Source organism: Saccostrea echinata, unplaced genomic scaffold (genome assembly GCF_033153115.1).
Source record: "Saccostrea echinata isolate AGI-Se365-2 ecotype Australia unplaced genomic scaffold, CSIRO_AGI_Sech_v1 ptg000012l, whole genome shotgun sequence".
In the NCBI taxonomy this organism is placed as follows: domain Eukaryota; kingdom Metazoa; phylum Mollusca; class Bivalvia; order Ostreida; family Ostreidae; genus Saccostrea; species Saccostrea echinata.
In genome coordinates, this window is record NW_026889761.1 from 17788600 (window position 1) to 17815460 (window position 26861).

The 26861-nt window shown below is 33.5% G+C and overlaps 2 protein-coding genes across 2 annotated transcripts; both read right to left on the reverse strand.

Moving 5' to 3' along the window:
• Nucleotides 1-223: 223 nt before the first annotated feature.
• LOC133185451 (uncharacterized) lies at nt 224-7989 on the reverse strand. Its single transcript, XM_061320654.1, has 9 exons — nt 7888-7989; nt 7155-7346; nt 5791-6750; nt 5539-5702; nt 5308-5438; nt 5072-5215; nt 3399-4922; nt 2295-2476; nt 224-2157 (listed from the first exon to the last, which is right to left on the reverse strand). The coding sequence occupies exons 7-9, from the start codon at nt 3985-3987 to the stop codon at nt 1660-1662; spliced, it is 1269 nt and encodes a 422-aa protein (XP_061176638.1). The 5' UTR covers nt 3988-4922; nt 5072-5215; nt 5308-5438; nt 5539-5702; nt 5791-6750; nt 7155-7346; nt 7888-7989; the 3' UTR covers nt 224-1659.
• Nucleotides 7990-8581: 592 nt separating this feature from the next.
• Nucleotides 8582-14253, reverse strand: LOC133185449 (uncharacterized). The gene is made up of 9 exons (XM_061320652.1): nt 14089-14253; nt 13456-13729; nt 13026-13137; nt 12407-12603; nt 12020-12153; nt 11681-11836; nt 9947-11528; nt 9589-9785; nt 8582-9463 (listed from the first exon to the last, which is right to left on the reverse strand). Exons 1-9 carry the CDS (start codon nt 14233-14235, stop codon nt 8909-8911), a joined length of 3354 nt encoding a protein of 1117 aa, XP_061176636.1. The 5' UTR covers nt 14236-14253; the 3' UTR covers nt 8582-8908.
• Nucleotides 14254-26861: the final 12608 nt, after the last annotated feature.

Below are 26861 nucleotides of genomic sequence, written 5' to 3' on the forward strand. Positions count from 1 at the left end.
AAGCGAGGAGATGTCAAAACCGGAAGTGCTATTGATAAAGAATACCCATGGATAAAGTATAGATAAAATATATCTTATGGGTAGTATCCACCACACGCATGAGATAAAAAATATAATGTTATTTTCCCTATCTTGTGAAAACAGATGTTTATTTATAAATATATTTTATTACATTCTAAAAGTTGACAAAATTTTATTGTAAACATAATGTCAAATAGTGTACATTTGCAATGTAAATCGATGATATATTCAAATATGACAAAAAAATATTCTCAAAAAAGCTTTTTGTGTAAAATTTAATAAAAATGAATAAAAATACATTAACTATTTGTTTGTAGATGTACTTAAAGGTATTTCATACATACATTACAGTGAATGGAACTGGAATGATTGTAATCGTTGCTGCCATTACTTATGAGAAAAATATAGTAAACTAGATAACACAAAAAGAAAGGTTTGATTTCTAATTTGAGATCGGAGTAATATCAATAGTTAAAATAACCCCTAAATGTGGCTAGGTAATAAAATATTTATACCTTGAAAAAAGAAAAATGCACAAAACAAAACCTTTTTATTCTTAGAATAAAAACTACCCTTTACATCAAATTACTTTTTGAGCCTCAATGAGATAAATACCAGCCGTTTTAACGATATCTAAAAATACATGCAAAAACTCACACAAAAGAATGAACATTTGCTTATTTTTAAATGAAAGTACTAGACGTATTGGCAGAAAACCCAACCATATGACTAAACAACAAAAAATACATTTATATAATTAATATCAAACAAATAACCTCCGAGTCCATCAGTATCTATTATTCTTACTGTATCCTTTTGCGAGAGATAAATATTTGAATACTAGTGTTCATGACCCCAATATTCCAGTAGAAAAAAAAAGAAGAATTGAGTCGGTTTTCCTAATACCTGAATCACATTCAAATCGATGGTCGGGCAACCAATTTTTTTCGTATAGTCGGTTGAAGAAAAAAAAAAATTGATCGGCCAACACTGGTATCGGGCGACGCGAAGCAGTCATATCAATTTCTAGGAACACCGATGACTTTAAAAGTTTAAATATTTATAAGTCGGATAATCGTCGCCCCGTCATCCAGCGCTGTGCCGCAATTTGATTTTCACAGTTGGCCGACATTGTGGAAAACCCAGTACTTAAATGTCGACCGACCGACTTAATTGATAAACTGTCTGCCGATGGTCGGACGATGATCGAGGGTTGGTTGACGGACTTTTCAATGACTGCTTCAATTGAAGAAATCAGCCACCGACGCAGAAATCCTAACTTTGCCCGACGGATACAAAATTGGTCGGCCGACGAAAAAAGGTCAAAATCGGGCAGGACAACGGCCGAAGAACTACTGAACAAAATACATCTGGAATCATTTCCGTAAGAAGCCTAAAACTTTGTATAATAACAAAGGATGAGTGATGCAGTTGCTCCGTTCAATGAATAAACCTTTTGATTTACACAAATATCAAACACAATATCTTGGAATAAAGTTGAACTCAATATCATAATATTCACTACTAGAATTCAACAATATAAAGGTTATTTCTGCAGACAATGAAAAGCTATAGGACAATAAAGTATTTTTGAAATTATTTCCTTTTGTATATATCCTGTCATTTGACATAAACAAGTTACTCTGAAGACGGATTTTCAAATTTTGTAAAAACATTATCTTCCAGAGAACCCGAAGGCATGGATACAAGCCTTCTTCTTTTCTTAACTACGTCATCAGTATTGCTGGATGATCCAGTACAACTCGACGTTAAACTTCCGATTCCACTGTCCAGCTTGTCTCGCCCCATTTTTTCCATTTCAACATTCTGAATGAGATCCTTCTGAGTGGAAGATAGGAATTCCATGTTTCCTTGTTCATCGTCTGATTTTCCATTCTGTGGTTGGGAATCCTCTTCCAAAACGTCACCGCCGTCTTCTTCGTCCGTGATTTCGACAGAAGAGTTCCGATCAGAAGAACTGTCAGAACTTGTCTCAGCCTCTGAGTCAGAGTGGTTCGATTCAGAATCATTGTCAAAGATTTTTCCTGTCGATGCCAATCGCTCACTTTTTGTCATGGTTTTATCAATACTCTTCCATTTTCGAATTTTCTTGTCAAATAAACCAGATTCAAAACTCTGTGGAGAACAAAGTTATCATAATTCTTACCTTTTAATTTAAAAATCCTGTTTTCCTAATGCCAAACTAAACATGAAAAAAACGCTATTTAATTATTATCCAGAAGGAAATATCATCTTTTTGGTTTACCACTAACTTGATAAAACTGTTTTGCTTGTTCAAGTCTGCGGTCATCATTAATGGCCTTTAGTGCCAATTTATGGGTTTTAACAATGTCTTTATATGCTGTGTCTTCAGCAGTCATCCCACCTCTCTCAATCTGAAACTTCACTTCTTCATAGAAGTCTACTGCTCGTAGGAGGCAATCCACCTTGTTCACTGATAAAAAAGCATTTAACGTTTGTTTTATGTACTTAAATTCTGAGATAAACCAAACTCTTTTCCACACATGTGCTTAAGGAAAAGGTAACGGTATTTATTACGTGCCTATCTGAACTAGCGACCTTTGACAGTGATGATTGTACAAAGTAAAAACTAAAATATTATTAAATATAGAATTGTAGAATAACAAACATACAGTATATATATCTGTTTCGAGAAAAAACTCTTCTTTTTTTTCTTCTTTTTTTTTTTTTTACATTTTACCGCTTTGCAAAAAAAAAAAATGATTGAAGAGATGATAATGCACTATCTGACCCTCCACCACCACCCCACCCCTTTTCTCTCTACATAAAGCAATAAAAGACCAGGACAATTGTACTCAAATGGTCACATTTCCCATCCTGACAAATAAGTGAGAATGAAACCTTCATTGTTGATTCACATTAAAGGCATTTTTCTTTACAATTTAAATCTACAGTCAACTAATTAATACCATGTCTAAAAATCTTCAGAAACTTCCTACTTTTGAAAAGATCTCATTAAAAGAATTTTAAACATAAATTTCACTGAAATAATTGATTTCGTGTTCTTTGTTTTAATTATGTTTTCTTCGTATATATAAGGCATTGCCCATTGCCTCACCTTCAGGGAAAAATTGTATTTATTTTAGCCAAGAATGCTTTTTGCCAAATTTGTGGAAAATGACCCAGTGGTTTTGATGCAAATGTTAAACGTTCACAAATTTACAACAGGCAGACAAACGCACACTCTCTGACTGGGAAGCTTACACGAGCCTTTGAATCTCAGGTAAGCTTAAATAGAGTACTGCTTTCAACAATCTTCAAATATCCATTACTAGTAGTCTAGAATTATAGAACAACATTGGTCGCTTGCTTCAAGAGTGGTAATCATGACTTACTTGTTTTTGGGTTTATTCCTTTCCTGAAATAAAACATATCGACGTTGTGGTACGCATGTGTAAGGTTTATATTAGGAGGGACTAAAGTATCTTTCCTGACCTGTAGACTTTCTAGAAAGTCTTGCTCGGCTTCATCGTACCTCTCCATTCTGAGGTACAATTTCCCACGATTGGTCAGTTTCTTCGCACGACTTTCTGATGCTTTAGGGTCGTAGTAGATCGCAAGAGTATAATACTCCTCAGCTTGGTTTAAGAGTTGGCGGTGTGATTCTTCAAGACTGCTTGATTTTGATAGCTTTTGCCATTGCGCTACAAGAGCAGTTGCAATGTTAGTATAATAAACTTGAATATTGATTCCCTCAGCATCAACTCCCTCCTGCCCCAATGTCATCTCTAGCGCTTGTCTATGGCAGGATTCAGACTTTTCAAATTCCTTCTGATTGTAGTAAAGGACTCCTATAGAATTGTGTATGTTTGCAACGTCCGTTTCAAATAGTTCTGGTTCTTTTTGATAGAATGATAAAGACTTTTCAAACATCGCTAAAGCATTCTTGTAATAAGTTCTAGCGTTGTGGAATCTGCCTTTCATCCAGTAATACGATCCTAGTACAGGGGATTTGGTCCCTTCATCCAGAGAGTTTTCTCTGTTCACGAGGTCCTCTGTCTCATTTAAAAGCTTCTCACATTCATCAAATCTATCAATATCAAAGAATAATCTTGCTTTTGTTGTTTTGTAATATATCTCATCCAAAATTAACCCATTTTCCTTTGCATACTCTATATATCGATCATATTACTCATTGCGATCGTGATCACTCAAAATGACAGAACATAATTCGTCTCTTCGATTTGCACTCATCACACTTGGTGAATCGACGCATGTCTGCCTCAGTTTTCCTTCAGAGTTAATCACGTAGGTGAAGAAACTTTGAATGTGAGTTTTGTTTTGAATGAGCTTTCTTTGGGATTCCATTGGGTGCTTATGAAGATCCAAAGCTATGGACTGAACCACTCCATCAAAATGTTCGATAAATCTACTTCTTGCCTCCTTGATGAGATCATCGTTTGCACCCATACTTGCAGTTTCCTTAATCAGGAACTGAACAACTAACGGATGTAAAGAGTAAGCTTTAGACCGTCCCATCGAAAATTCTTCCACAGTAACTTCAACAAAATGTCGGCTTTTGAGATGCACTAGATCAAGAGCTGTTGCTGCCTTTCCACTGTTTTGGCTTCTACCTGCAATTGCAACTGCTGCATGGATGTCAAACTGGGCTGTACGAAATACTGATAACTTGATTAAAAATTCTTGAAGTTTTTTATTCAGAAGACAGAAAGATTGTTTCAAGCAAGACTCAATTCCAAAACATTCAAATCCTCCTGCATCATTTTGGGTCATTTGGAGGTTGATTAATAACTTCTCTGGTGTCATTTCAGAGTTTCGAAGGCTGTTACACAACGATAAAATAGCCAAGGACAGTTTCCACAGAAAGCAACAATTTTTCTCACCGTATCAGTATTAGTCTGAAAAAACATACATCATTATCACATTGAAAACAGGACTATTTCTCAAAATGGATTGTAAATCAGCAAAAAAAAAAAAAAAAAAAAAAAAAAAAAAAAAAAAAAAAAAAAAGGGAAAAAAATCGTATACTTTCAACGGTCTTTCTTACCTCTTCTCCGTTGGACATTGTAAATAATTCAACAGCTGCTTCGTTATCCAAACCTTTGATTTCAACTTCTTGAATCAATCCTCTGCGCAAACCAACAGCCTTACTCGTCATCAGTTTCTGTCTTGCTGTGAAAATAATCCTCATCTACAATTATAAATACATATTAGTATAAAAGACTCATTTGTCTGATATGAGAACTGTGTGAGGAAAAAATGAAACCCGAAATATAATATTACTTTTGACGGAAATAGGTTATCCTCGCCAAAACTGGTATTCAACGTCTGCAATAGCTGCTGAGCAAAATGAAAAAATCTTTCTCTGTCCTTTTATAAAATACCATCAATGTTGTCCAAAAACAAGACAGTATCTATTTTCAAAAATAAATATGTCTTAAATTTAGTACAAGCAGGATGCCTAAATACAAAAATTACATTCACAAATAAAAATCTCTTCCAAAAAATGTGTACCCGATTTTTCTTCATTAAATCTCTTTATAACCAATTTCTGTAAATGCCTCAAATCGTTATCCCCTATTTCATCGTCTGCCGTGTGATCCATGGATAAAAATGGCAACCTCTCTCCAAATTTGGTCAATGTGTTGCGTATTAAATCGCGAAGAGTTGTCTCTTCTCTGTGTATAAATCACACTAATGAATGAGCTGTACATGTACACATATAAACAATCTGAATCGCCTCGGTAATGAAATCCGCCGCTTTACCTTAAATCTACTTTAAACACATTCCATTTGTCTTCCATGTAGAGACGACGACATACCTCCACCGCCAAACTTGTTTTTCCCATCCCACCCATACCGCATATTAGAAGTCCTGAAGAAAAAATTCAGATTGATATCACATACGTTTGATACTAATGTAAATCATGTACTGTATCAGTAAATCAGTACGGTACCAATTTTGATGCACCAGATGCGCATTTCGACAAATTACGTCTCTTCAGTGATGCTCATGCCGAAAGGTTGGAAATCCAATATATTTAAATAAAAAAGACTTTGAAGAGCTGAAAAAAGTGCCAAAGACTGGAGCCATATACGTCGAAGGATTAGAGCTATGCATGAGGGAGATAATCCTTAATTTTGAAATAAATTTTTAATTTTTATCACAGTAATTGAATTTATATCCGTATTTTTAAACTAGTACCGAAGTACTAGGCTACTGGGCTGTAGAGATGCTAGGGGACAAACAGTCCACCAGCAGAGGCCTCGACCCAGGGGTCATAATGTAAATCATACACGGTACCAATTTTGATGCACCAGATGCACAAATTACGTCTCTTCAATATCAATGACTAGAATAATTTGTAGCTACACAGTTACATGCAGATTTATATATGTATTTGTAGTTTGGGTAGAACATGTATTTGCGAACTAGAATATAAAGATATACAATGGAGTCTCGTTCATCCGGACTCCAATATAAACCCGGACGCTTCACCCTCTGGACCTTGTGGGGAACAAATATATATACTATATGCATTTTTCACTCAATTTAATGTCATATTCTTTCAATTTATCTATGTATTGGCGAAGATCGTCGGCGACTTTAGTTGAACCATCATCAACATGAAGACTAACTTCTTCGGTCAGATTGATGAGGAATTCGACTACATGAAAATGTTCCCCAAAACTATTTTCAAGGGTCTGGAAAAATTGTTCTCCATTCTAAAAATAGAAAGAATTACAAGAAATAGTTTTTGTTGTTTTACAAAACAAATCATACAATGTGTACCTCATATTATATTTGGAAATTATCGCCTCAATTCATTTCACCAACTCAAAATCTTGAAAGACTGTTGTAGTGTGCAATGGGTAAGGCATTGCCGGTAGCAACTTATATTTATTGTGTATTCACCAACATTTTAACCACACGCACTTGAGAAATAAAAATGTAAATATATTTAATATCCTGTTATTTTGAGCAAAGAAAATGGCATATGAAAACTACTCGGTAAATAACATGTATATGAGATATTTATGTGTATGTCTTTCATACATTCTATGTTCAATATTAATAGTTTAGTCATATATATCCCCTACATAGTATACATGATTAAATCATATCTGACCTTGACTTCTTGTCCCAGTTTAGCAGTGGATAAGGCAAAGAATTCTCGTTCTATGTCCTTGTCTGTATTGATGACCTCAATGAGACAATTTTTAATTCCATCCCAGGACTCTAGCGGCTGGTTCAAACCCCGTCTTAGACTCTGCATTACGTCAATCTTGATAATGTTACGTAAGCTATCCTGTTGAGGAACCTAAAATAGGACGATGAGATATAAATATATCTTAAATTGAGTTACAATCTGCGTAAGTAATTTTTGAAATAAGTTCAATGAATAACAAAGTATAAAACACTTGCTTTTATTATCCAATGTCCTTCTTTACATTTCTCTTTTTGTAGGTAAAAAAAACTGCAATCGATTAACTCTTATAAACGAAACCTTTATACAGTGACTGGTTAAAATTTTCCTGTTTATTTTGAAAGCCACAAATCGGCAAGTACAAGCATTTTAAAAACAGCTTAATAATATGTACCATGTATTTAGAAAAAGGGCACTTCACTAAACAATCCATAGATTTATGTTATATGACACTTCCTCAGTAACGATATACTTTATTATAGGCATTTAAATTCCAGGTTGAATAATACTTAAAAACACCGTAAAACTACAAATAACTAACGTAATGCAAACAAGATTTCAACATCATTTTTTTCCCATTTTTTTTTTATTTTTGAAGTAGTGGAAAAGAAAAAGATTACTGATATTCTACTTCGGTAATTAATTACATAAATACCTTGTAATCCTGCAGATTTTCTTTGCTAAATGTAGATACACTGCGGTGCATGCATAGACTAAAGGATATGTGCAAAACTTTGCATCGGTCCTATCTGGAAATGGACACTTTCCAAACCTACAAAAACCCTCTTCATTGAGCTAAGTATACGTTATCTCCTTTAAAATATTTGTCGTGCTAAAAACATATAAGTATCGACAGGATATTGTCCCTTACAATATCTACAACACTCGTTTTCAACAACGTTTATCATTATAAAATGACACTACATACATTTTAACATGAAAATAGATCCCTTTTTAGGAGTATAATTCAACCATCACTTTATATTTTTTTGACACGCTATTTATCAATCACAATTACATTAGATATCATATGATACCTGTTCAGTAATAGCTAGTAGAACTTTAAAAAAAGTCCTAGAATAATTCAAGTTAGTTTAAAATAAATCGTTTCATTCGCGTAAGACAGTATCTACTTTGCTTTAATTATAATTAATTATAGACTGCATTCAATCTCTGTGTCCTGTGGTCATTGAGAAGTCAAAAATCTAAAACGTTAACAGAGAGACAGGTGAAACAAAAACAAAGTATGATCGGAAAAGGCTCACGAGAGCCTTTGGTTCTGGTGAGTTATAAACAAACAGTGCACAAAAAACTAAAAATCTTTTATGTAATTTATTGCTACAAAAAGAAGTTTGAAATCCGTAATGGAGCATGGCATATAAAAGTATTATTAAAATCAACAATGAAAATGTTACACTCCTTTCATATCTTTCATCTGTAAATTTTTACTCATATCACAGACGGTAGATCATTATTGATCCGAATAAAATCAAAGAAAAGAAACAAACTGGTGTGCAGTTGGAAGATAGGCATTTGAAAAAAATCACAAAAACATTCAATAATTGAAAAGCAATTAACACATACAATAAAGAGTTAACTTTGCAATTAACCGAACTGAATGATTGTTCGATAGTTTTGGGATAACCTACTCAAAAGCGGATGTTAGCGAAAATATTCTAATATGCATTGTTAGGACCCATGCATTGAATATTTTCATCAAAACCTTTTTGTCTTTTTAATGTACATGTGTTATGCCTGTCCGAAGATGACCTCTTTTTAAGAAAATTGAAATGATTCAAGACACTTTTTTCACAAGAAGAGAATACATCTTCCTCCATTGACCCTGAGGGTATGAACGACAGCCTCGGTTTCGAATCAGAATCTGTCAAAGAGGGGAAACTCGTGATGGAATCTCCCATACCACTGTCTATAGACCCGCTGTGAAGGCTGCTTTCTGGCTTTCGTGTACTTATAACGTTCATTGTTTCATCAGAATTTGTAACGCCCACACTTTCTGTGCATCCATCAAAACTCAGTGTTCTATCATCACATCTTTTAATAACTGAGATTTCCTCCTCGGATGTTATACTGAGAAATGAAGATTCAGAGTCGGATGATGGCGAATCAGACCCTTCATTGCTTTGATCAGTTGAAAATGAAGAAAGTTCATTGTCTAGGTCCATACTTTGATTACGGAGGATTTTCTTGTTAAGTTTTCCAGCTTCAAAATCCTGTTTGCATAAAAAAGAACTAACATATATTGTACTGGACATCAAACGATCAAAAGTCATAATATGTATTCAATTTGGATATCATTAGTTAATATTATTTATACCTTGTAGAAATATGGTCTTACCAGATAGAAGCCATTCACTTGTTCAATTTCCCTCTGATCCTTATTCAGTTGTCTTAAAACTATCTTGTGATTCTTCTTTATTTGATCGTAAAGAATTTTGTTCTTCTGCCAGTTGAAAAATCCTCCTTGTTCAATCTGTCTTTGAATCTCCTTGTAGTTAGCATCAGCTCTGGCAAGGAAAGATGCTGCCTCTGTCGCTTTATACAGTAAAAAAAAATAATAGATAAGTGAAGGATATATATATATATATATATATATATATATATATATATATATATATATATATATATATATATATATATATATATATATATATATTGTGTGTGTAATATAAAAAAAGTTAATATACAATACGTACAAGGCTCCCTTAATTTCAACAAGTGCGTTGCTTTCTGGACGAACAGGGAACTTATATCTTGGTAGGACGATATCAGATTTATATGGGGTGGATGTACATATTGTTTCCATATATTCAAACTTTCTTGTAAATCTTTTTCCGAAGCTTCGAATTTCCCTTGTAAAAGGTAAAGTTTGCCCCTCATTTTAAGAATTTTGGCTCTTTTTTCCGCTCTTGCTGTTTCCATAGAAAGAGCAGTATTATAGTAAATCTCTGCTTCTTGTAAGGCATCCTCACGTAGACGGTCTTGATCCCACTCCTTTAAGAATGCACTTCCTATGTTAGTCAGGAAAATGTCTTTATCGATGAAATCATCGTGTTCTCTTTCGACTGTTGTGAGAGCTCTTGAGTGGTATTCTCTCGCAGTTTTATATTCCTTGGATTTAAAGGCAATAACTCCCATTAAATTGTAAATATTTGCAATCTGTGACCAACAGTCCCTTTCCTTTTTCATTGTTGTACATAATGCCATTTCAAGGTACTGTTTGGCTTCACCGTAATTTTCAAGCATGCTTAGATAACGAGCATGCATAGTCCAGAACCCACCAAGAATCAATGCAGAAGGGTAATCCTTAACCCTTCGTTTGTTTTTCACATAATTAGCTGCTTTTGAGAGTTGTTCATGTTCAATTATTGTAGAATCAATTTCGGTCAAAATTCTTTGGCAGCTCTCCATTCTTTCATTATCAAAATAAAGTTTTGCCAGACAAGTTTTATAATAAACAAGGTCTAATACCTTGTCATCTTCTTCAGCGTTAGAAATCATATTTTTATAATATTGACATCGGCGAGTGGTGTCCAAAATCAGATCCGTTAACCATTCAGTATTGACAACACTTAATGCACTGGGGAGATCTCTTAAATTAGGTTTAGGATTTGTATGTAAATCCATGACATATTCGTAGAAAGTGTGAAAATGAGGTTCGTATTTGGCAATGGTCCTTAGCGATTCAGCAGAAGCCATTTTTGCCGTTTTTGAGACAGTTTTGTAGATATACTCGACATATCTTTCCCTTGCATTGTTAACAAGGACTTGATATTGTGCCTCCTTGGATTTTAAGAATTGATAAACTAGTGGATGAATATAATAGCATTTTGATGAATATGCTTTTTGTGAAGACTTTTCTTTTATAATTTGATCATTTGACTCTGATTTAAATAAAGTTCCGATGGATGATTCTAGGAAATGATATCGTTTCAAATAGACGATCTCCCATTCCATGCTTGCCTTTCCTGAATTTGTGCTTCTACCACAAACAAACTTTGCAGCCTCGATATCAAACTTTATTGTTCGAAAAACAAACAGTTGCATAAGGGTGCACGTTATTTTATTTTGTTTACCCGATTTGTCAAGCACTGAGAAGGATTGTTGTAGACAAGACTCTATTCCAATGATATTGTTTTGAATTGCAGAGTTGGTGCACAGTGAAAAGGTTTCTGTTAGTTTACTCGGAGATATGTCCTTTAATACACTGCTAAGAGAAAGCATGGCCAATGGACAGTACGAACAGATGGATGCCATCTTCTTTATGTCTTCCTCTTTCTGGATAAAAAGTAGAAATAACAGTCATCAGTGTATGATATTTTCAAATTAAATCTTATTTCTGTTAATAAATTTATGGATCAATTAAATCATTACTACAATTAATTAATTATTTTTTATTCATTATTCTTTACACAGTAAGTTGTACTAACACATTGTATATTTTGCTGGGTCAACTCCTGCTTGAAAAGTGTTATCGCATGTTGCTCAGAAAGCTCTTGAAGTTTAATTTCGACGAAGACTTCTCGAAGAATCCGAGCTTTCTCGGTTGACGGGAGACTTGGACGAGAGGTTATTAAAACCCTTGTCTAAAAGATAAAAGTTTGAAAAAAAAACCCTTTCAGAACAAATAAACTTATTATTTCATCCTATTCAGAAAAAGGAATAAAAATTATCAGAAGTAAATATATACGTTATTCTCTCTATAAAGGCATATTTAAAAGCAAATCACGTCAAGAAATATCATAAATGTAAATTATATGACTCATTACCTTCCCTTGATGCATTTCATCCTCCTCGGCTTCAATAAGCATATTTACCAATTTATTTAGAAAGCTAATAACGTCTCCCTCATTACTCGCTAAAATGTCATCCATATTGTCTAAAAGGAACACTTTATTCTGCTCTGCAAAAAATTAAGTCTCAATTTGTTATTCATTTGGACATAGTTTTGGTTTTTCGTCATGATGTCATCTTGATTTACAATAATAAGATATACATTTCTGTGTGCTCTTGTGTGTAGCAAGAATTGCTTTCATTGTCTCAAATTTATTTAATTATTCAATTCGCATAAAAAGTAACAAATCAAGCATACTTAATATAGAGTAAATAGTAGAGAAATTGATTATTATTGTTATTTTGGGATTGTTACAATTTACCTGAGCTTTCACAACATCTTTTAATCAAAAGATGTCTCCGTGAATCTTGATTAATATCTTCAAAATAGTCCTCCTCATCTAATTTACTTGCGGACTCCAAGTCTCCATCTGATAATTCTTCTCTATTTGACGTCATCAACAATTCTCCAAGCAGAATGAGTGCACTTCTAACGAGATCTCGCACGTGTTTCTGTTCCCTTGTAAATAAGACTTACAATGAATCACTTTAAATTTTTATTTTAATATCCCAAACCCCTTTCAGACATAGATTTATTCAAGTCTCATAGTTTGGTAGACAGATGAAATAAAATGGTAAGAATGTTTTTGCCTCAGAAAAAAAATGAGGATACATGGAGTTACCTCACACGATATAGTTCACTTAATTTCAAGTATAAAAGTATAAAAACTAAAAACTTAAATGTTTCATTAAAATGAACATTGACTGAAATGACACTTTCGTTTACTATAGTCAGATAGTTCTGGGTGTAAACACAACGTAAAACAAATAAGTGCATTAAAATCACAAATTAAATTATTAAGGTAGGACATCTTTCTATAACTCACTCATGATAGCAATTAAACAAGTTAACAGTATGCAATTCTTTGCGGCAACTAGTACCTTAATTCGACTTTTAGGATCCTCCAATTTGCTGTTTCTCCTGACAACCTCCTACAAACTTCGTCAGCAACACTGGTTTTCCCCATTCCACCCAATCCGCAAATCCACACACCTACAATAAACAATATTTACACACTGATTGTCGATGGATTTTTCGGTTATTTCCCGATCATGACAAGGAGCATACGGTGGGTGAAACCGGTCGGCAGGGAATGCTCACTCCTCCAGGGCACCTAATCCCACCTCTGATGTCTTAGAGGTCCGTGTTTGCAATGCTCCTATTTTGTAATGTTAAATGGACTTTTTAGCCCGAATACTGTTCGTTACCTCCACATATTTCATTGAAGTCAGAAATAACAGATCCACATGTCACAAGTAACAAGTGAAAATAAAAAATACAAATTCCAGCATACATTGATATATACTTCACCTTTACTTTGCTGATTTTGGAGAGAATCCATGGCTTTTTGTATCTCCTCTTCTCTCCCAATGAGGTCACATTTACTCCAGATTTTCAATTGCTTCATTTTCTCGTCGTTCTTCCTGCGTTGCTCTGTGTATTCTTTTAGAATTGAGGGCAAGGAGGTTGTGCCCTCATCCAAATGCAGTTTTGTTTCTGTTGTTAAGTGGATCAAAAACTCGACGACAGCATCCCTTTTATGTTCGAAATGCCCATCTAAAGCCTCGAAATAGCTTATACCGTCCTGTACAATATCGACAGACAAAAATTTTTAAAATGTTTTCAAAATTACTTTTTTTTTTTTTTTTTTTGAAAGTACAGATTTCTCGACTCTGACCTTGTGTATCATGTGCAACTTTTAAAATTTGTATGATAGCATTAAAGAAGAACAATTTAAATATATCGTGTACAATGAATTTTCATATCTTCAACATGATGTTTTCAAAAAAATCAAAAAACAAAATACTCGAGGTTGTATTCCTCCATTGTACTTTCATCAACAAATAATGAGTTAACAGAAGACTTCAAATGAAATTTTGCAACATTGTTTACAAACAAAATTCTACTGAAAACTTTTGAAATAATATTTTTAAACTTTCTTACCGTAACTTTGCCAGTCTTAGATTGTGACAGTTGAAAAAGTTCACGCCGTGTTACATTATCGGAGTCTATCACATCAATCAGGGTCAACCGGAACTTGTCCCAGGGGTCGATCTGGGTCATATTAGGTCCAACGTTCTCAGAGAACATCTTTTCTCTTCCTCAATGTATTAGCATCTTTCTCATAGAGTCGTTTTTCTTCCTCTTTCCTGGGTGGTAGAACCACGTTAGTTAAGCTTTATCTGAACAGTACGTTTTGTAATCTTAATCAAAAGCCTTATGTCATCTACAGTCATCTGAATAACATCCTAGTTTTCGATTGGGTACACGGGAAAACAATAAGGAAAGGATTTATTTCCATTATTAGGTTCTCTGTCTCACTTATCTCTGTGCATTACAGGCACAGAAAGCAATGTGTGAATAAAATAATTTGTCAATTCAGTTGACCAGTGGAGTTGAAAATCCGCTCCCCTCATTTGTGCAGAGAGAGAGAGAGAGAGAGAGAGATTTACGTCTAATGTGTTCTGAATAAAACAAATAGTTCAAAAGAACTCTACAATATCTACCCATTCTACTTGCTAGATAGAATATTCGCTTTCATCTTTAACCTTTACTCCATCTCCCCTCCCCCGCCATCCACATCCCAAAGCTTACAAATTTCCAAAGTGTTTTCATTTATTAGTGAATAAAAGAAAATACTCTACTTAATTTACAAAATTTACGATAAATAACATGCAAGGTTTCAATTTGATATCTACAAAAGATTCAAAAGAAACTTTGGCTATACCATTTTATGAGATTAAAAAGTTGTTCATCATCAGGGTTCCCGCTATCGAAATCTGGCAAGGTTTATTTCAGAACTGGTCAAAATTGTTCTCTGGCCCAGAAAATAAAATTATATATACTATACAATATTCATGTACATAATTTATTGAAACTACTAAGAACTCGTAGTTTGATCGTATGCACAGCATTCTTTAGATTCGTGTGGATTTTCTAATCACATGCATACAATGTAATAGTTTTTGGAATGAACAAGGTATTGATAACTACTGTCCTGCAATATTGCAACTGTTCACCCCCGTATAAACCAAGAAAGTATCTCATTGTTTAAAAATTCCCCCTGTCATGCCAGGTTACATTACCTGATAAAAATGCAATGATAAACTGTTTTGAGTTTGTTTTGATGGCTGGAATATTATGTCAAAATCTGTGTAGTCCTCAAAAAAGGTCTAATGAGTGAAAACACACGCATAGGGATGGTCGAGAGAGATGTTTGTATATAATTTTCTTCATTTTTTGTATTCTTTTTACAATGCATTGCCTTGAGTAATTTTCATATTTTGTATTTTTCAAACCAGGTGTTGTTGGCGTCTTACAATTTTGAAATTGTATGCATTTTTAATGTTTTTTATCTAAGTTGTATAATGGCTTCATTATTTTTTACACTTTATAAACGGGCTTATTTTATTGATAATTTGGATTCAAGAGAAAAGATTAAAATCCAATTACAGCAAAGGAAGCTCCGGAAAATTATTTATTATGCAATTTAACAGCACAATTAAATGAAAATTGTAATTTGCAGATAGAAATTACAAAATACGGTTGAAAATGATTATACAATATAAAATCATCTAATATAAAAAAAATGTATTTTCATAACTAGAAGAAAAGATTAATAGTTGAATTGTTTTACATCAGCTCATCAAGAAAGATCACATGCACAAAGACATTATTGAGAAAAAAAATGAAATTTGTCTTTGATTTTGCAATACCAGTTTGAACAAGTTTGGTTTGTCTCAGCTTAGGAATTCAACTATCGATCCATTTGCCAGTCATGGTTAGATTTTCTTTTTTTTTTCAATTATGTAAATATATTTTTTTCCATTTCAAAGTGATTTTAAAAGCATTATAGTTTCTTCTTTTAACATAAATTTGAAAAACAAAAATGACAAAATTATCTATTTCCCATTTGCACTCTAAATTTAAGTAAGTTAAAAAAACGTTTTATGCGAGGAAAAATTGTTAGGTAACCGTAACGGTAGGTCGATATGCATAAAGTAACACCCAGATCAAAATAATGCAAATTAAAAATTGTATTTGTTACAACCACTTGTTACACTTGCAAATGAACAAGGCATTGTCTATACTTATATGATTTTATAATGTTAGAACGCACTGCTGAATGGTCTTGTGTTGGTTTTCTTTATATATAAAGGAGGACGCCATGATTTGATCATTATCTGAATTAGTATATCATGCCCTACTCGTACTTCATACTTAAAATGGTTTACACCAAATGCTGGGTCTTTTGTCACTAAAGAATATATCATTAATTATGCATTATAAGATCATTAGGAAAGCATTGTATAATTTTTCATCTTTTTTTTTTTTATATTAAATCAAGGTTAGAATCAAGCAGGAACAAGTCAATTTTACGTTGCACTTGATCACACGTTACAACTTTTTAGATAACACATCGTGAATCGACATGTGTGTTTGTGACCTACATATACTTAAATTTTTAAAAAGCTAGTATACTACGTTGTTTTTCAATTGTTTACACTTTTACACAGCTTAAATAAGTGACTGTCATTTTTTCTTAAATCTTAAATTCTTCACAAAGAACACATTCTTACCTAACTGTGATATTCTCCGGAGGACTTCCTTCTTCTGGACAGATATTTAATACAAACATGAAACATTACATGCATAGTGCATTGATTATCTGGCGGTCGACTGTTGACGATGACATCACAGCACTATTTTTTTTCTAGCCATTCAAGCATTTCAGGATATTTCTCCTGAGGTTTTCAAGTGGGCCCGCATTGGAAAAATGGGACCCTGGAAAAGCATTACGCTGGGTATTGGATCTAAGGATTCTATATTGGAAGGTTTGATCATGCTGTGAAAAGTGTTTTGAAGTTGAATTACATGTGTAATCTTTTTTCCAAAAAAAAAAAAAGAATCAAAAGATAAAACACCTTATTGTAATTTGTAGATTAAAAATCTGTAGGAATAAATGATAGGAGATTACTTGACAATTATACCGATGGCATTTTAATAGGAAAATATACGCTCCAGTACTATTTAATTGACGTAAGCTGCAATTGCAATCAATGCTAGTATTTGCATTCAAGATCTTTTAAATCAATTATCCATAATAATGCTTCCAAAGATCCAGAATTAAGATACAAGAATAAAGTTACACGTACTTTTTAGTTGCAGTGAAACTTTGCATAATAAGACAGACTGAGTTTCCTGCAGAATACACCTGGAATCAATTCACTTGTAATTTACAGCTGTGTTGCATGTGTTTTGTGTTACTGTAGAAAACAAGGGAAACTCCGAACCTTTTACAAGCATGGCCATGAACTTTACGCTTACATATTTTTAACATTGAAATTAATTATTATGCATAACTTCGCTGCTTACTATGATAATCTCTTTTCATCTGTGACGGGGTCCTCCCCGTCTTGAGGACACTGGTAATATTGTAATAATCACACAATTTATTAAATTTACAACTTTATTCACATATTTATTATACAAAATATAATATATGATACTCCACCATATGTAACATCTGCATACATTCACAGTCGAACACCATATCCCCATTTTGGTATGACTGCCTTTTTTACCGGTCTGAATATTTGTCCGACAAAAAGTGTCCCAACTCTTGATTGGAATGGATATAAACTTAAATGTGTTGTTGTCCATGACCGGAAGATGTGTCATGAGCTGGAGCGTTGAAGTCGTGTAATCACCTTGCCAATGGAACTCTTGATTGGAATTATTCAAATGGAAGTATCTGAGGAAAAACCAAATGCTATGTCATGACATTGACCCACGATCAGATCTTTAACTGTAAGGTTAAAGCTGTTCTGGAGGAACATCTGTTTCGTCAAATCTACATTGTGTGTATGTCTGAGGGGGTGACTGTGTGTGTTTTGTTTATGTTTTTTTTTCATGTGATTGCATGATTTTTATATTTTTTCTTTTTCTTCTCTCTCTCCCTTTTAATTTTATAATCCTCAAATTTCTTGAATGACTTTGTTGTAGACTTGTCAAATAAACGTCATGAGACGTCAGATCTCTTCAAGGAGATCTGTCAGTTCTTCTGTAGATCGTCGATGTAATATTTGAAGCATGCAGATCACCAAGATTAAAATGCTTACAATGGAATAACGAAATGTTAATCAAAAGCATCATCAGTAGAAAAAGTCAACATGTCAGGTCAGGAAGTATCATTACAAACCCTTTTCGGTTGAGAAGTTGAGACTTTATGACCGAGGTCAATTAGCTCATAGCAGATAAATATCAGTTTGAAAGAGGCTTGATCCACATGCAAAGCGTTCAGGATTTCCGGTGACAAATCTGCAACAGCCCCATTTATACATTTTAAACTCGTATACAGAGAACAATTTACCGAAAATCGTGATTATATGTCATGCCTGTGTATCGTTAGTAATTTCTATCATGTAATTTCTATTATATGTAATTTCTTGTTTCATATATAACTCCCTATGTATAATATAATTGTATTTCTACTTTTCCTCAAGTTTAAATTCTCTTCAAAAATGTCCACAATTCATGGATTATGAAAGGACTGAGAAATCGTTCAATCTGTTATTTATTGGCACGAAACTATAGGATATTCCTCAATAACAACAGATGGAACACTGTCTTTTTCCAGCCTTTGTCCCTGCATGAAAGAAACAACACATAAACACACGCAGATAGTAACAGGATATTATTAAACGGATAAACATTTTTCCATTTCTAAGGAAGAGATTATTCAAAATCATACTTTGTGGTATTTGTAACAACCAAAGTAAATTTGAATAAGATACATGAAATATATGGAGATAACGAACAGTATTAAAGCTCAAAAGTCCATTAAACATTACAAAATATGAGCAGAGCAAACAAGAACCTCCAAAACATCAGAGGTGGGATCAGGTGCCATACATACACTTAATTCCAAAACTTCATAAAAATCCTTACAAATAAAGATAGGAAATGTTTTACTAAGTTTCTTTCTTTAATATTATCAGCAGTGAAGGAGAAAATTCAGAAGCAATGTGCAGCAATAGAATTGGAGAAGCAAGATTTTTTTTAAATTAAATAACAGAATTTCGACAAAAATCAATAGCAGCATCAAAACGTATGACTTTTCAAGACTTTATAGCGCCACCACAGACGATAGAATAAAGATCAGACCTTTTTCCATATTAGACAACTGCTTCTAGAGAGAGAGAGAGAGAGAGAGAGAGAGAGAGAGAGAGGAAAAATTTCATATATTGCCATTGGTCATGCGTTATTTCGTTAAACATTCTGATACTCTGAAGTTGATATTTAAGAGATGCTCGAATTCCATATTGACAATATCTATGTTTTCTTTCGGGTCTGAAAAAAATTTGTTACAAAAAAGCCCTATATTAAGTACAAATTGTGTCCCTTTATCAGCAAACCTGTTTTGTATTCTTATGAATCAGTAAATATTCAGGAACTTTTAAAGGAAAAAAAAAGAATAAAGACTATTGTTGTAGTCTTCATTTCGACGTTTAGATCAAAGGACGACGTTTTATCAATAAACAATACTAGAATTCATTTCTATTCAATATATGATTGGATATACTAGTATCCCACTTAACTTGAAATAAAAGACACCACAGAGTCTGACACATTTGTTTCACATAGGGTCGTTTACTAGAGAAAGGCTTTAATTCTCTTCCATGACATCTGATCCCAACTCTGATGTTTTCAGAGGTTCGTGTTTAACTGTTCTGCTTACTATTTGTATCAATTTGTTAATTGGGATTTTGAGCACATATGTCACATAATGAAAAATCACGTTGATGAACAAAGGTTACTTTACGGCAACACGGCATACTATTATATGATTTCTGATGCTGTACGTTTTCCCCATGAGTGGATGGATTAAAGTTTTGAGAGTATTTGATCCATTCTCAAGTATACACAGTTCTGTTGTTGTTCAATGATGTATGGGTGACATGTACAGTATAACATGCCAAATTTGCACATACTAGTATATTGCATTTAGGATGCATATATATTATATATTTAAGGAATCACTGTCTAGTTAGTAGAATATGCCAGGGCATGAACGGTAGTTGGCTTCGCCCGTTATGCGAATTATCCCACGTTTCCAACTATCGTTGATGTCCCTGTCATATTCTACTAACTAGACAGTAATTCCTTATATTTCCATTTCACTGTGAAATAAAATTGTAAATTTAGATTTTAAATAAAAATGTAGACTAATAGATTTAAATTACACGAGGCCTCCCATGTCAATTTCAATAGTGCATGCCCACTGACGTCAAACACAAAGACAGCCGCACGAGATTTACATGCATATTAGGCCTCCTTAGCGTTAAACACAAAGACAGCCGCACGAGATTTACATGCATATTAGGCCACCTTAGCTCCTGACCTATTGCTTGGCGAAATTTATATTCCGGTAGAATGATCAAGAAATCAACTGAACTAACTTTCAAAGAGTTATCACAGAGAAAAAAAAATAGAAATGGAAATATATTATGGGTATATATTAGCAATGATTCTTTGGATGCTGCATTTAACCTATATTTTCTTAAAAAAAAAAAAGTAATTGGATATTGGATTAAATTTTCTGAAAAAAGTTCATTTCCATTAATATCAAGCCGAACTTGCACAGATGTTTTATTTTGGGATAAAAACGACTGTCTTAACTGTTTTTAAATGATTTTGTAGAGTGATATATGGTAACATTATACCGACCTAAAATTCTATTACTCAATTTCTGTTACTATTGATAAATCATTTATGGGAGGGGAACATTTCAAATGCACATGTGTGGTACATTGACAATCATAACGCAAAGCAAACCTTAAAATTAGAGTTCGTTGTATCCTACAAAACATGAGATACTCTATAGTATTAGTTTTCATGATTGTGTAGAGTCTGTTTAGGTCAGGCGACACGTTCCTCAAATATCTGTGTTTGTGTCTCTTTGTAGTTTGCCAAAAATACTTTTCATAAATGCTATATGGCTATTTCTTAACTGTTTTCAAGTATCTTTAAAAAAGATAAAGACTGAAAATGGTGATATAAGCAATTTAAGTTATTTCTAGAGGGATTATATAGGAAAAACCATCCTCCGATACCTTCCATAAATCTCTGGTAAGGTACTTCAATTTATTGCGAAGAAACTTGTTGAAGTAGAATACTTCAATGACAAATTACTGGGGAAAATTATTTTAGGAATGACTCTAATTCTTGGCCAAATTATTCGAGTATAACCTGGTTTGGGTCAGTTTACGCTTTATAATCCGCGAAGCGGATTATAAAACAGCGTATACTGACCAAAACCAGGTTATACTCGAATAATTTGGCCAAGAATTAGAGTCATTCCTTATAATTTAATTTTAAAATCATTAAATAACTATGGGTGTAAAATTTCGTTGCTTTTATTTACTTCAAATTTGCCGCTCAATAATACAACCGTATAGTAACGGAAGTGATGGGAAGCGAGGGGAGGTAAAAACTGATACATAGGCCTAGCAGCCTTGTTGTTTGTTTACATGTGGTAAGATCGAATTATTGTTTGAAGTTAAAGGTACATTTACTAAATCTGGAATTTTCCATGAAGGACTGGAAATGAGAGGATTGTATTACAGATGATTCAGCTGGTTGTCGGGGGGGGGGGGGGTGTCCTCATACCAAACCAGGTTATACAGAAATAATTTGTGTTCCTTTTTGGATATTAACCAGTCAGAGGCTAGAATACAAACAAAATTAAATTATATATATGGTGACTGTATATCTATAAAAAAAAATGACTTAATTTTCTTGCTTGTCAATGCATTATGACGTCTTGAATTGCCTTTTTGTCTCCCAGTTGATTCGATACGCAAGAGCATGCTCTATGTATGAACAATTTCTAAAACAAGGCAAACTATTGACAAACAAGTTGATGAAACAGGGATATCAACAGTCTCGATTGAAGTCATCATTTCGCAAGTTTTATGGTCGACACAATGACCTTGCCAGCAAATACATATCATTAAGTCAAATGCTGACTGATGTTTTTCATACTAATTGTTAGGCCATTATTTACACATGTACACTGAATTGTCTACGGATTTTCCCGTTTTTTTTTCCCGATCATGACAAGGAGTACACGATGGGTGTGACTGGTCGGCAGGAGATGCTCAATCCTCTATGGCACCTGATCCCACCTCTGATGTTTCTGGAGGTCCGTGTTTGCTCCGCTCCTGATTTGGATTGTTTAAATGGACTTGGAGCTTGAATGCTGTTCGTTATCCCCATATTTCATTTTACCTTATCCTGAAAAATTCTACAAAAATGGCCAATCTTTTAAGCTATTTTTCAATATTTCATATAGACCGCAACCTCTGATTTAAAATATGATAGAACTGTTTCTGAAGATTACAAAAGATGTTTTATTTTTTGGATCGAGGGGTACTGAAAGTACTCAAATAAACCTGTTTTCTTTAAAATTCAAGAACATTGCAAGTTCACAGAGAACCTGTTTTCCAATACCTGGACTTTCAGATGAAACTTCATAATAGGAATTGAAAGCACCAAGTTTCTTTATATTTATCCCATGTTTATCCCTTTATCCCGTGGATATGACTCATTGGATAATTTTTTCATAATCCACAGTTGTGACGTCACAATGGTTTTTGCGTTAGCGCGATGAAGTAAAATAAAGTGGAGTCCTATATAAAACAGTGTAAAACATTGGTTGTGAAGTATTAAACATGGGATAAAAAGAATCTCCCATGATTTGTAGTTGGATATGACTTTTATCCAACTCGTTGTGTGTTTTTATCCCCTCGCCAAGGCTCGGGGATAAAAAACACACAACTCGTTGGATAAAAATCATATCCAACTACAAATCATGGGAGATCCTATATATATATATATATATATATATATATATATATATATATATATATATATATATATATATATATATATAGGATCTCCCATGATCTGTAGTTGGATATGATTTTTATCCAACGAGTTGTGTGTTTTTTATCCCCGAGCCTTGGCGAGGGGATAAAAACACACAACGAGTTGGATAAAAGTCATATCTAACTACAAATCATGGGAGATTCTTTTTATCCCATGTTTAATACTTCACAACCAATGTTTTACACTGTTTTATATAGGACTCCACTTTGTTTTACTTCATCGCGCTAACGCAAAAACCATTGTGACGTCACAACTGTGGATTATGAAAAAATTATCCAATGAGTCATATCCACGGGATAAAGGGGTAAACATGGGATAAATAAATATATATATATATATATATATATATATATATATATATATATATATATATATATATATATATATATATATATATATATATATATATATATATATATATATAGTCCCATTTTAAGCGCAAAGTGAACCTAGCTCTTTATAACAATGTTGTCAATACCCTAACAGGAAACCAAAGGAACTGATAGGTTTAAATTCCAATGACATGTCTGCCTGTCATTCTGTTTATCAGTCTGTCCCATTTGCTTTGCCTGACTTTTTCCCTAGAAACTTGCATGTGTTTAACTGATCTTTGGAAATGAGTATATCTTGTTGAGTTATGGGGAAAAAATTTGATTTCGTTCTCTATCGATGATTTTTGACGGAATTACTGTCCATATTGACAAGGCTCAATTTTACTTGTGCAATGCTTTCGGAATGCAGGTTGTGGATGAGCAAAACCTTGTCCACGGTCAGAAATTACAGTCATATCTGAAGTCCCTGTACAAAATTAGAAGATAACGAAACCATGTCCGTGCATAACGTTTTGAATGGATATTAATGTACTTTTGATGTTGGTACTCAAGGTCATATAAATACAATGTGTCTAAAAAAAATAAAAGGTCACTACATAAACGAGTTCTTAAATTGTGTTGAACTGTATCTTTCGAACCTTTGATTGACATGCATTCAATTTTAGTATGCTGCTGATGAAAACTTATTTGTTATCATTGTTTTAACATGTTCAAACATCATTAAAAGTTTATAACTACAACCCTATCACAAAGTTAACTCTTCTTTGTTTTTATGTCAGGTGAGGATGCCAAGTTTAAACTGAATGGTCCTTACTGTCCTTAACATGTTTAAAAAAAATCAGACAAATGTGTTAAATTAATAATAGAAAGGTTATACACACTCAAACTGCATATTTTATTTCTGAACAGTTAAACTATCATGCAATCTGTGTATCAAAGAAGTAGATCCGCATTCTGAACCATTACAATCAGTGTATCAAATTTATAAGAACATCTGCAATGGGTAAACAGCACATTCATTTTTTCACTCAGAAAATTGCTAAACTGCCTTTAATCATTTATAAGTACATTGCTGTTATAACAATTATGTAAGACAGTCCGTACACTTGTACATTTTGTTTGAAGAACAACTTGTTACAAAACATGCATACAGAATTCTGCATTCTCCTGACAATAAAACGCATACATGGAGAAAATTTATTTATTCCATCTTTATTAATATCCGAATTCTTTGTGCAATCCTTTTAGTATTTAAAGAGAGACCATAAAATACCAACTAAACAGGAAAAAAATCCAATTAAAAAATCCACAAATAATTTTAAAGCAATAACATCAGTCACACGCTACTTAATCGATCAGGATATAGAGCAGTGAATTGCAGCATTGTATATATTTGAGTTCGAGAAGAGATTGTCCGTATAGGGAAGATAAACCCTTGCTTCATGAATTACTATGTTGGGATAAGGTGCCTTGGAGGATCCAGTAAGCATCCTCTGTCGACCAGTTACATTCACCTTCAGTACATCCACATGTACTCCTTGTCATAATTGGGTAAAATCCTTAGACAATTCTGTGTGAAAATAATGGCCTAACAATTTGAAAAACGTCAGTCAACATACGACTTAAAGAAAGATTGTATTTGCTAATAAGGTCATTGTATCGACCATAGAATTTGCCAAATGTTCACTTCAAACAGAGCTTTTAATATCCTTGTATCATCAACTTATTTGTCAATACCTCGCCTCGTTTTAGAAATTGTTTTTGCGTATCAAGTCAATTGAGAGACATAAACTCCACATGCAGGTGATACATGTAATGGTTTATTATTACATGAATAAGGAGAGTTGAAGATATAAAAGTTGAAGTCACGTTTATCCAAAAAAAAAAAAAGTTTTGTTGTTAGTTTGCCATCAACGACTTTCTCTAGTACAATATTCAAATACGAATCAGATGTGTCAGACTCTGTGGTGTCTGTTATTTCGAATTCAGGGGGATGTGTCGAATCAATAGATATGAAAAAAATAAATGTCATTAATTGCTAAAACGTCGTCGATATTTCTAAATGTCGAATTAAAAATCACAGCAAGAGATTTCTTTTTTCCATGTAGAAGTTGCTGAATAAATCTTGCTTTAAATGAATTTTAAAACAGGTCTGCTAATAACAGGGCACAATGGGTACCCATGGGAATTCCAACAGATTGATGGAAGACCTGATCTCCAAAAAAAACTACATATATATCAGGAAAAAAAAATATCAGAAATTCAAGTAGCTTTTAAATATCAACTTCCATTCCTCATTATAATTCAAAGATGATGCTTTTTGGCATCACAGGCAACTGCTTCTTCAAAAACAAGAGGCCCATGGGCCACAACGCTCACCTGAGTCACTTTGGCCCTGCTGTTTTTCATCAGATTTTCCCCTTGTAATACTTTGATTCCCTATTGTGGTCCCACCCTACCCCAGAATTTGAACAATTTAGAATCTACACTACCTCAAGAAGCTTACATATAAGTTTCAGCTTTACTGGCTCGGTGTTTCTTGAAAAGATATTAAAAGATTTTTCTTTCATGTTTCAGTGTAAAATTTTGATCCCTATTAAGGCCCCACCCTAATCTCAGAGGCCATGATTTGAACAATACCTCGGAAAGCTTCTACATAAGATTCACCTTTACAGGCTGAGTGGTTCTTGAGAAGATTTTTTATGACACCACCCTATTTTTCTTTTTTACTTGATTATCTCCCCCTTGAAAGGGGAGCTTGGTCCTTCATTTTAATAATTTAAACTCACCTTCTCCCAAGGATGTTTTGTACCAACTTTGGTTAAAATTGGCCCTGTGGTTCTTGAGAAGAAGTTGAAAGTGTTTACAGATGGACGGGCGGACAACGATTGATCAGATAAGCTCACTTGAGCTTTCAGCTCAGGTGGGCTAAAACGGAACTAAAAAAATTTCATATCTTATGATTGGTCATCTACAAAATAACTTTAATTGTTAAAATTCATTCTGATTCAACACACAGGTACTCTGAAGATGTTGGAATTTCTCGTTGACAATATCTATCGTATGATGCAGTCTTTGGAGACAAGATCTTCAAAATAAAAAATCTTTTGGAATTAATTTCGATGGGCACTAATTATGTCATATCTCCCTATTTATGTAGTAATATTCCACAATCACCAGCATATGGTCAAGTTGATTCGATAATATTGACATAATTCTTTGAAAATTTAGTGTGTTAAATGCATTTTTTCCCTACACAAAAACGATTTTCTTACAAATTGTCGCTCCGAATTTTTTTTATAGTTTGAAATACCGAAAACTGGATCAAATACTAGATACTAAACAAAAATTGCAAGTTAAATTAAGGCACAAACTGCCAGAACAATGGTATACACTAGACAAAATTGCTAACGCACCACTTATTATTCTTAT

Coding starts and splice junctions, on each gene's coding strand:
- LOC133185451 (XM_061320654.1), bottom strand. CDS start 3,987: ATGAAAGGCAGATTCCACAACGCTAGAACTTATTACAAGAATGCTTTA. Junction 2,477..3,398: donor AGGAATAAACCCAAAAACAA/GTAAGTCATGAT, acceptor CTTTTTTATCAG/TGAACAAGGTGGATTGCCTC. Junction 2,158..2,294: donor AAGCAAAACAGTTTTATCAA/GTTAGTGGTAAA, acceptor TGTTCTCCACAG/AGTTTTGAATCTGGTTTATT.
- LOC133185449 (XM_061320652.1), bottom strand. CDS start 14,235: ATGTTCTCTGAGAACGTTGGACCTAATATGACCCAGATCGACCCCTGG. Junction 12,604..13,025: donor ATCCTAAAAGTCGAATTAAG/GTACTAGTTGCC, acceptor CTTATTTACAAG/GGAACAGAAACACGTGCGAG. Junction 11,529..11,680: donor CCCAGCAAAATATACAATGT/GTTAGTACAACT, acceptor CTTTTTATCCAG/AAAGAGGAAGACATAAAGAA.